This window comes from Protomyctophum bolini, assembly GCF_963924005.1.
Source record: "Protomyctophum bolini genome assembly, chromosome: 14".
NCBI classification, from domain to species: domain Eukaryota; kingdom Metazoa; phylum Chordata; class Actinopteri; order Myctophiformes; family Myctophidae; genus Protomyctophum; species Protomyctophum bolini.
Window position 1 is genome coordinate 37,743,347 of NC_137875.1, and position 12,121 is coordinate 37,755,467.

The 12,121-nt window shown below is 43.6% G+C and overlaps 1 protein-coding gene across 1 annotated transcript in view; it reads right to left on the reverse strand.

Annotated features, from left to right (window-relative positions):
• cep170aa (centrosomal protein 170Aa) overlaps window positions 1-12,121 on the reverse strand; it is a 76,500-nt gene that overhangs the window by 27,664 nt on the left and 36,715 nt on the right. The window contains 3 exon segments of the mRNA XM_080782469.1: window positions 8,400-8,619; window positions 8,621-8,757; window positions 9,648-9,818. Of these exon segments, the coding sequence (XP_080638595.1) occupies window positions 8,400-8,619; window positions 8,621-8,757; window positions 9,648-9,818 (528 nt within the window).

Genomic DNA, 12,121 nt, shown 5'->3' on the forward strand with positions numbered 1-12,121 from the left:
AACCAACCACCTTTTCTAACATTATACCTAAACTTCACCATCTGGTCTAGTAGTGGATCACAGCCCTTCAGGTCCATAATTACGCTGTGTGTGTGAGCCACTATGGGCCCTGTGACAGCATGTCACACTGAACCACAATATGTATTAACACTTAAGTCTAAAAAAGAATGAATTAAAAATATAAATGTAACATCTTGTCACGTGGCATTCTCTCCCTCACTGTATTTTGTGCCATGATGCACTACTGTGCAGCTACTAAAGGTGATACTCAAGTGGTGAAGGAAAGACAGAGCGCGAAGAGAAACAGAGGAGATAGAGAGAGAGAGAGAGAGACAGAGGAGATAGAGAGAGAGAGAGACAGAGGAGATAGAGAGAGAGAGAGAGAGATAGAGAGAGAGAGAGGCAGAGCTGTCATGCTGTGTCCTTCAGACAAAGAGGCCGTTAGGAGGTCAGAGGAGAACAGAGAGGTCTGTGAATGTCCGGCGCTCTGCCCCACTAGCCCCACCATGACTCACACTGGACGCACACGCACGCACGCACGCACGCACGCACAGACACAAGCAATGTAGTTGTACACACACGCGTACACGCAGAGACACAAACAAACATACATATGTATGTAAGCACACACACACAGCACACACACACACACACACACACACACACACACACATGCACGTCCTGTGCAACCCGCAAACTATACACGAGCATCAGTATGCTACATACACAACAAGCACCTGCTTGCACATGTGCTGCTCTCTCTCTCTCTCTCACACTCTCTCTCTCTCTCTCTCTCTCTCTCTCTCTCTCTCTCTCTCTCTCTCTCTCTCTCTCTGTCTCTCTCTCACACTCTCTCTCTCTCTCTCTCTCTCTCTCTCTCTCTCTCTCTCTCTCTCTCTCTCTCTCTCTCTCTCTCTCTCTCTCTCACACTCTCTCTCGCTCTCTCTCTCTCTCTCTCTCTCTCTCTCTCTCTCTCTCTCTCACACTCTCTCTCGCTCTCTCTCTTATGAATATGCAATATTAAATTATGCATGTGTGAATCTAAACGAGGCACAATAGATTACGGTCACAATACACAATCTGTCTGACAACGATCTTGCAGCAATTTATCCTATACTCCAGCAATCTAAAGAACACACACACACCCTCACACCCTCTCACAGAACCATGGTGACGTATACGGTCAGGGAGAATGCAAGAAAAGAACTGAACTGACAGCCATAAATATTAATTACAATTGCTGTTAGTGTTTTGTGTGAAACACGCACAAACACACAGTCAGACCCTGAGGATACAGTGACAGTAATAAGAAATCACTCACCAGAAAAATAAAATAAGATTTAAGCAGTGATCTCTCTCTCTCTCTCTATCTCTCTCTCTCTCTCTCCCTCCCTCCCTCCCTCTCTCATTGTCAAGTGCTGCTCCGACACACCCGACGTGCGACTCACACACCTTTTTATATATACACACACGCTGCATTCCTCGCCCCGCAAATCATCATCACATCACCATCAGCTGAGCACAATCAGCACGTCTCATCTCAAACACACACACACACACAGAGAGCTCACACATGCCACGCGTCACACACTGACGCATTACCTCACACACGCATGCTCGTCTCCTGCAGACTACACACACAAGAGGGGGCAAGCGAACACACACACACACACGCACGCACACACGCACACACTTACTGTCAGTCCTACTGTACGTGTAGCAATTCCAATGCTTTCCTTCGTCTCCATTTCCCTCCTTCATCTCTCTCTTCACTCCTGCACACCTCTGTTACTATAACAACTATCCTCCTCTCTCTCTCCTACCTATACCTCCCTCTCTGCGGTCTCTATAGGACACAAAAAACGAGTCTCTGCCCTCCCTCGTTTCTTGCCTTTATTCCTGTTGATTAATTTCTCTCTCTCTCTCTCTCTCTCTTCTACTGTAAACTGTCTGATTCTGATTCTATACGGTCACCACGGGCAACGCTGTATAGCCTTGCACTCCACACTCCAACTAAAGTCCAGTCTGTCTCTCTCTCTCTCTGCTTCCCTCCATCTCTCCTCCTCCCCTATGTGTGCTTTCTGGCTTATCGGGACAATTCTCACTGCAGCCACAATTGCACATCGATGAATAAGCTCTCTCTTCCTCGAGTCATACACCTCTCTCTCTCTCTCTCTCTCTCTTTCCTCCTCCTACTCACCCAGTGCACACCTGTCTTTTCTTCCCTCCCTCCCTCCCTCTGTGCAGCTCTTGGTAGAGTGAACGAACCCTCCCCAAACTACCGTTCCATTACCAGCCCTTCTGGAGCATTCTGTGGGTTCCCCTCTCTCTTCTTAAGCCATTTTTCTGAAAAACCCATGTTTCTGTGTCAGTGGTGCTCAACCTTTTTCATGTCGAGGACGCCCAGAATTATCTCTATATTGGGCCACGGACCCCCCCATCTCAAAATATGTATAGTTTAGTATATTTTAGTTAAAAATGTTCGCTCGGAAAAATATATTCAAAGATTTCGAGCCACATTTTCACGACCTTTCAAAAATAGCAGACCTATACAAACTTGTAGCGCGCTATGAGCTTGTAGATCTGCTGTTTTTCAATAGCTAAATTATAACATAACGTTTAAAACACCAAAAGGGGTTCTCGCCCAGAATGTGTTAAGCCACTGACAAATCCACTTCATGGTGTCTATAGTATAGGCAGAGTTTCAACAGTAGCTCAACACAATTAACTCAACGAGCCACACCTATATAGATCTGGAAAAAAGACCGCATTGTCCGTCAGCCAGCGAGTCAATCAGTCAGACAGCCACACATCATATGCACACGACATGATAGTCAGTCAGTCCCATCCATTATTAGGCCGGTCATCTAGTCAGCAAGCCAGTCACATCATAGCTGACACACATGTACTGTGTAGCAGTATAAGTCCAACTAATTAATTGGCTTCCCTCCCCTTTCACTGCCACCTCATAGATTTCCATTTTCATCAACAGCAGCTGCACACACACACACACGAGTGTGTGTGCACGTGCACACACGCACGCACATATACACACGCACAGCCCCATGTCATCATAAATTGTCCCCTATTTCATTAATGAACCTCCTAGCCTCACCTCCACTCCACTTTCTCCCTCCTCTGTACCACAGTATACCTGCAGCATGTATTCTATCGGCCACCTATAGCCCAGCAGCACCACCGTCCATATATAGGAGCTCCTGGCAGGAGTATATACAGTATAGCCTGCTCAGCACTTGGCAGCTATACCACCAGGCACACAGTATATAAATAAGGGAACAATGAGGGAACAACAGAGAAGCCTGCATGTATTTTAGAGCAGCTTGTTTCAGAGACCAAGGCGCACGTCGTATACCCCAGGGGGTTGCGAGGCGAGGCAACCTCAAATCTGCGTCTCCGTCTCACTTGGCGTCTCTCCCTCCATGCCCACAAAATGGGCATGCAATTGGAATTGGATAGTCACTCGTTAGATGGTCTCAGCGTGACTGAATGTTTCGGGCAAGTTACAATTACTGTAAGACATTTAACCATTAAAGAGTTGCCACATTTTTTTGTATTTTTCCAGTTTTTCATGTGTCTATGAGGTGACAGTACTTCATTAGACACCCTGGAGTCGTTTGTATGTGCAATGGTGTATTCACTTTGTATTAAGGGTTTCTTCCTGGAGGCTGAACCCTTGACAGTCAAACGGGCCAATGAAATAAACAGTAATATAGTGACATCACACTATCAGCCCCTCCCCTAACCCCTCCCCCTTTATCATACAGCTACAGCTGTGGGTGCGGCTTCAGTTCAGGAGGATCACCATTCACCACCAGGCAAACCAGGCATACTTAATGAACTGGTGGACGTGTCCACATAAAAGCATGATTTTAACAAATACTGTACACTTTTTGGAAAAAGTTCTTCCTCCTTATATTATAATAATACATCTTAGTATACTAATACATGTTTTAGGGTGGAAAGAAATCGTGGCATCTACAATGACACACACCGGTTCCGGTTTTAATAACCGGTTAAATAATAATAAGCTAAAGGAGGATATATACAGGTACAGTAGGTCTACATGATCTGGTATATTTTATAACTTGGGATGCAAACTACATGGCCTTTTGAAAAGAGAAATGACTGAGCGTAGCCTGTAGTCGAAATAATTGGTACCAGCACGTGTTTTTTTGTTTATGTTATTTGGCTTCCCCAAATAATGAGAGTGAACGCAATCGCTATAGTTCCTCGCCCGCAGAGCACAGAGAAGATCACTGACACATTACAATAGTTTGACAAAAGTTCATATCATACGCAGATAGTAGGTTCTACCAAATTACAATACGAGATCGCTTGAAACACACAATTTAACTACTTTTTTTGTCTTTTCAATGCGTGGAAATGAGAAGAACACACCTGAAGACAATTCATGACTTTCTGTAGGAACCCTGAATATGAACACATTCTGGACGGGAACCCCTTTTGGTGTTTTAACCAAGTATTGTGTAATACTTTAGCTATTGAAAAATAGCAGATCTACAAGCTCATACAAGCTTGTAGGTCTGCTATTTTTGAAAAGTCGAGAAAATGTGGTGCAAATCTTTGAATATATATTTCAGAGAGAATATTTTTAACTAAAATATTGGCTTCTGGGGGGGGGGGGGGGGGTCCCTGGAACTACATATTTTGAGATGGGGGTCCGTGGCCCAATAGAGATAATTCTGGGGGTCCTTGACGTGAAAAAGGTTGAGCACCGCTGACATAGAAACATGAGGTTTTTCAGAAAAATGTTTTGATTTAGAAGCCTTTTTTTTTTTTTTTAACCCATTCTGAACGGGAACCCATTTTGGTGTTAGCATCATGTTATGCTTTAGCTATTGAAAAATAGCAGATCTACAAGCTCATAGCGCGCCACCGAGTGGCGCGCTACGAGCTTGTAGGTCTGCTATTTTTTGAAAAATCGAAGAACGACTGACATAGAAACGTGGCTTTTTCAGAAAACTGTCAGGATGTATCTAATTTAACAATTCTTAAGTTGGTCACGTGCCAAAAGCGGTGGACAGAAACTGGTCGACAGAAACACATGCCCCAACACGGGCAGAAACAAGGCCTTTTAACCAGGCTACTTATACACACTACAACTCGCTTACAATTCGCAAACCTGGCAACACTGCCCTGTGTTCATGCTGTTGTCAGAGGCCCGCCCCCGGCTCACACGTCACTACTCTCTGTCTCTCCGCTCGCAATCGGCAGCCATCTTGCTTTTTATTTATATGGGCGAGTGGCAATTTAATGCAAATAAATTAATTATAGGTCCAGCAAGCAAATCATGATGGTCTGTAGGTCACAATCACATTCCGATTTTAGGTGTTGTGTTTTGTATGACATTTTGGCCAGTAGTTTTATATCTATCTCAGCTTTTGCCTGATAGCACACATGCTAACAGTGCTGATCACAACGTTAGCAGCATTTCATGACAGGTTGCCATAGCGATATATAGCAACGTACAGTGTGCGCAGACCTCACGTGAGCTTCTGGGACAGAAACTTGCGTTTTCATGACAGCAGCAGCTGCTGCAGCCTCTGATAGCTACTGTGCTAAAGATGCTAAAGCAACACAAAAACACATCCACTGTCCACACGCAAACCAAAACAAACCAGGGACCAGGGTTGCCACATATCGTGGATGTGAGAGTGAAACAAGCAACCAGGTCTATAAAAATGTTAATAGTCCAGTTCAAAGTAGGTAAATCAGAAATGGTCCGGAAATTAGTCTTAAAATAATCAATTATAGTGTTGACTGTCAAACTTTGTTGTCTAATGTTGTTTCAGAGCAGTGGAACTCAAACATTTCCATGTCAAGGACTACCAATAGATAAACAAGTCCAAAGTAGCTTATAATGATCAGACTTGGCAACACTGTCTCTAGGTTGAACGTTCTACTTCACAAGCTCACACATATGAAATATGTTTTTTTTAATCTTCAAACTGAGACATATTTTATGATAATACTGTTAGCACAGTCATCATACTCCAAGAGCATACAAATGGAACCAAATGGACCCTGATTTTCCCAGAGAGCAAATGGTATCAAATGGGGGTCTGTGGCCTAATGCATTTCAAACTGGGGCTTCTTGGTATTATATTCTCTGCATATCTTATCAACTTGGGGTGAATATTTCACCACAATACTTTACTGAATATTTCACAAGAATATAACACAAGAGTCAAATGTACGGTCAAATGTAATCACAATATAGGCTACAGATGTAAATATTTATGACACAGTAAAATGTCGAAAATTAGTGCTATCCCCCCCCACACACACACACACACACACGACAGGCAAGGCTGTTGTTTGCATCGTTAGCAGGCAGCAGCTACCTTGGCACTGCTCTCTGTGACTGTAGTTGTTTCACCATGTTTGCGTATTTATGAGAAATAAAAAACACTTTCTGTTATTATAATAATTTATAACCCATCCGTTACTACATGTGCAGGGCACACTACTGAGTTTAAAAACACAGCTGAAACATGAAGTGGAGTCTGTCAACTCTGTCAACGCAATTTCCTTCTTTCGGCCGGCGAAATTCTAGTAGAAGACATGAGAAAAACACACCTGAAGAGAATTCATGACTTTCTGTAGGAACCCTGAATATTAACACATTCTGGACGGGAACCCCTTTTGGTGTTTTAACCAAGTATTGTGTTATACTTTAGCTATTGAAAAATAGCAGATCTACAAGCTCATAGCGCGCCACCGAGTGGCGCGCTACGAGCTTGTAGATCTGCTATTTTTGAAAAGTCGTGAAAATGTGGTGCAAATCTTTGAATATATATTTCAGAGCGAATATTTTTAACTAAAATATTGGCTTCTGGGGGGGGGGGGGGGGGGGTCCCTGGAACTACATATTTTGAGATGGGGGTCCGGCCCGTGGCCCAATAAGAGATAATTCTGGGGGTCCTTGACATGAAAAAGGTTGAGCCCCACTGACATAGAAACATGGGGTTTTCAGGGGGAAAAAATTGTAATCGACTTCAGTCCAAAATGTGTTAAGAAGTGTGCTCTCAGCTAAGCCTCGCAACTGGCTGTCAGAACGAGGGGAGGATCAGGGCTTAAACGGTCCCATCTGCAAACTACTAATCCGCCGTCTTGTGGCTAATGCTGCAAAATTAACTGTCTTAATACTGACAAAAGAAACGGCTACTCAGGTACGAGAAATGGAAGAGTGGGATATGGACCGAAACATTGCACTGATGATGAAGTGTCTTTCCTCCACAATGTGATGATTCAATGAGCCATGGGAGAGCAACGGAGTCACAGGAGAGTATAACACAGTGCTGCAGAGAGTGTAAACAGGAGCCTTTTATACTGTATCAATTTACAGTGGCGCGTGTGTGTGTGTGTGTGCGTGTGCGTGTGCGTGTGCGTGTGCGTGTGCGTGTGTGTGTGTGTGTGTGTGAGGACAAAAGAGGAAGAACAGCATTAGTAAGAGAAGTGGAGAGAAATGAGGAGTTGTCTTTGTGGATGGAAGAGAGAGAGAGAGAGAGAGAGAGAGAGAGAGAGAGAGAGACCATTCTGAAGGGATTATATCTTCTCCAGATTAGGTAGTTTTGTCTGTCTATCATTTATGAGATTCTGAGATGTGTCTGGTTCTGTGATCTTCACGCCCACCTCTGCGAAAACTACCAAGTGTATTACCAGCAGATCAACGAGGGTGACTGATAAATGTAATGTTTGGACCGTTATGTGAATTAAAATTAAAAAAGAAATACCACTACTGGATATACCGTATGCCCCTTTTTGATCCGGAGACTAGTAGTTAGTGAGTATAGTCTCTCCGCCATAATATTGTTGAGGAACTACAGTCGATTAGGAACATGAAATGAATCAAAGTCTTGATGATACTTGATATCTCAGACTTCTTTCGGGATCTTTCTTTCTTTCTCACCTTTATTTATACTCGGAATACAGTTGATAAATAATAAACTTGAGGGAGTTCCAGGGGGGACCTGCATGATAAATGATCAACCAAATGGACCCTTGTGGGTCTGTAACTAACAATGGTTTTCCAATATAAAGTGGGGGTACCAGAGATAGAAATGCCATTAAATCGGGGGGTCCGTAGCATAATGCGTGTGAAACTGGGGGTCCATGAAATTAACATGTTTCGCAATCACTGCTAATTAAAATCCTCCCTTATCGGGGTCACTGGCATAATGTTTTCAAATGGGGGGTCCGTGGCCTATAATAAATGTTGATTTGGGGGTCCTTGACACAAAGAAGTGTGGGAACCACTGTGCTAAAGACAGTGGGGGAAAATGGAGCCAGAGAGACGGTGAAACACAGAAAGAGACAGAGAGAGAGAAGAAAGAAAGAATGAACGAGCGTCACACCTTTGAGCCTCTTGTGTTGGACGGGCACGTCGCTCTTGATGCTCTTGCTGTCGTCCTCCGTGGACTCGGTGCGCGGCGGCGCCACCAGCGTGGGGTCGTTCTGGGCCAGCCAGTCCGCCACCTTGCTCTCCGACGCCATCATGGCGGCCTGCAGCGTGGTCAGGTCCCTCCCCCCTCCCCCTCCTCCTCCGCCGCTGCCCGCCCCGCTCTTCTTGGAGCGCGGCCCGGTGGTGGTCACCGCCGCCGCTGCCGCCGCCGCCGGCCGAGAACTTGGACACCACCACGTGGTCCTTGATGGTGACCTTCCCCGGGGACGTGCTGTCGAACTCTATGGTGAAGGAGGCGTGTCCTTGAGCTGCTGATAGGAGGAGGAGAGGATTCCCCGGGGGGGGGGGGGTTTATTTGTCGCCGGGTTTGCAACGCCGTTCATGCAAGATGTCTTAAAACCCGGATTAATTTTCTACTTGCTAAAAAAACTGATTTCAACCTTACTACTACTTTTTACTACTAGGACTTATCAGAGGAAATGATGTCAAAAAAAAAATATATATATATATATATATATTCTTTTTTTTTTGCAATTTTTATGCACATTTATAATAATTATTAATATAATAATAATAAATTAATACTTTACTTTTGGGGGATATCTTTCACATTAATGAATAGAACGTGTTCTAGAGACATTCTAATGATCACAACAAAAAAAACATATATTACAGTTATCTTACAGTCCAGAGATTTTTAATTTGTGTGAAATTTCAGCCTCTGTGTGGGGGGGTATTTATATGCAAATAGCATGTGAATTTTGAGAGATCACTTGCAATGGCGCACTGTAAAATAGCTCTGATATCATATCAGAGCTTTTCCCACGCCTACGAGTGTGCATCTCTCAACACAAGAGCACATATTAGGGAAGTGATATGCCGAAGATTTTGACATGTCCCCCAAAACAGAGCGATAAGACTACTGGTTAACCCATTCTGAACGGGAACCCATGTTGGTGTTAGCATCATGTTATGCTTTAGCTATTGAAAAATAGCAGATCTACAAGCTCATAGCGCGCCACCGAGTGGCGCGCTACGAGCTTGTAGGTCTGCTAATTTTGAAAAATCGAAGAACGACTGACATTTTTAGAATCTGATCTCAGGTCAGAATGGGTTAATCAGACCAGTGTGTGTGTGTCCAGTGGAAACCTCGTATGAATCTGATCTCAGGTCAGAATGGGTTAAAACTTTGCGTATATACCTGCAGAGGAGTTAGCATTAGCAGCACCGGTGCCCTCCGTGTCCTTGGTGGGGATTTCGTGGATGCCGTTGCTCGCCACCACGGGCCCTTCTTTGGTGGGGATCTCAAAGTAGCTGGGAGGGTCTTGGCTCTCCTCCTTGGCCTTGTCTCCTCGCCGGGCCTCCCTGCTGTCTGGAATCACAGAACGGGGAGAGAGAGAGAGAGAGAGAGAGAGAGAGAGAGAGAGAGAGAGAGAGAGAGAGAGAGAGAGAGAGAGAGAGAGAGAGAGAGAGAGAGTTTGTATTGAGTATTCGACATTCTCCTAACACGTTTGGTGGGATCAAGGTTCAAGGTTCTTGATTATTTGTCTCCTGAGGAAGAAGTTTGTCTTAAACAAAGGGGCCCGCATGCAAGCGTATAGCCCTTATGCCCTTATGTCACCGCAGAGCAGCGTATACCTATGCTGCAATCATTTATTTGGGATCGCAATGTAATTAAGTCCTTTTTGTGCAATACGGATAGTTCCGCTGTACTAGCAGTATGCACCTTGGTGAATTGTATCATGAATTTATCAAATAAATCTAAATTAAAAAAATCTAAATATTCACTTCAATAATTACAGCAAAAGTATTTCTTATTTGTTTTTGGAACAAAGAATGAATATTACTCTGCACATGAGTAGAAATGTGCCTTCCATACTTTAATATATATTTTTTATCCCACGATTTTGTAACCCATTTTTCACCTGGGCTCTACACACACTCCACCAACCTAGTCCCCATATACTGTATGGGGGACATGGGGAGAGCAACGGACTTGAACTCATGCTTCCTTCATGCCTGAGTGTCCAAGTTGCTCCTTTACACCTGACAGGGGGGAGTTTCCCTGGTCGGACGTAGCGCGTGGAAGGAACACGTTATTCCAACCAGTTCCTTTCCCCTCCATCAGGCGCCCCGGCTGGCCAGGGGGAGGCAGTTTTAAGACCAGGATTACTGCATGTTTTTTTACCCTAGGGGACACGGGGAGAACATGCAAACTCCACACAGAAAAGGCCCTTTCGCCAACCTCGCCTCGGGTATGGGCACTGATGCCTTCCATACTTTAATATACATTAGTGTTCTTTCAGCAGCAACCGATGATAAAGGACTTGACCTACTTTGCTGTTAAGTTATCTAACTGGTAAATACACAGAGAAGCCAATAAGTTATGTAGGACATTCCATGACGGAGTCATTAGCTTATTAAGATCTCAATGTCACTGGGAGAGCGATGGACAATGGGGGTCATTATCTAAACGTATAGGTTAAAGGTCAAACTCGGGCCCCCATACGGGACAATTTAATCAGTGTCTCCTTTGAGACCGTCTCGCTCATTTTTTCAAAATGAGTGTCTTCAATTTGAACGGCAGTGGGACACCAATCTAAACAAAACACATGACCATTGTGTATCTCGTTCTATTTCTTTCCATCGTAAATAGCCCCAAAGAACACGCTAATGCACACTAGCGTGTGTAATACAACTATACACAAGCATCTAAACATACAGACGCACGCCACACACGTCATTGCAGCGGTCTAAAATCTGCTCTGGAGCATTTTGCTAATAAACAATATGGACCATTTATTCTCTCATCTGTTCTCGTTAAATAACAAAACAGGGCCTCTGTGGAACCAGCGCTTGATAAATGATACTGTTTAGAAATTAGAGGAACCAGCTGCTCAGAAACACGTGAGGCGTCAAGACAACGCGAGTCATAAAGGTGAAAAGAATCACTATACAAAAAGAAACTGAACACTGCATAGAAAGTTATAGCGGGATATTGGCACCTTTTCTTTATGTGTCAATTAAAGAGACTGACATTTTGCTCATAATAATATTAATGGAAACTGTGACCTTCGCAGGGTCTTGCTCATCCTCACTTCAATGCTATCTGCTGAGCTGATGACGACGCCGTTTTAAAAACTTCTCTTTGGACTCGTGTTTGAAACATGATTCAAGCGTCCTCTCGCCAGCAGAGAGGCAAGTTTGTGAAGATTTACTACACGGTTGTGAACAAAGGCAAAATAAATTAAATTAAATGTATTGCTAGTGTGAGGCTTAAGGGACTGAAATGAATGTAACAGACCGCACACTGTATTATATTAATTACTACTAAGTATATATGCATTATCTACGACACAAACCATTTATCACTTTCATATTTGCAAAGTAATTTAAAAAGTAACAGTAATAATACCCATTATATTATTATTAACCCATTCTGAAAGGGGATCCCTTTTGGTGTTTTAACTAAGCATTATAGGTTATACTTTAGCTATTGAAAAATAGCAGATCTACAAGTTCATAGCGCGCCACCGAGCTTGTAGGGTCTGCTATTTTTTTTAAATCGTGAAAATGCGGCACAAATCTTTGAATATATATTCTTTCAGAGGACTTTTTTTTTTGTATTTTCTATTCTCGATAAGAGTAAAAATACTCAAATTCTACATATACTCA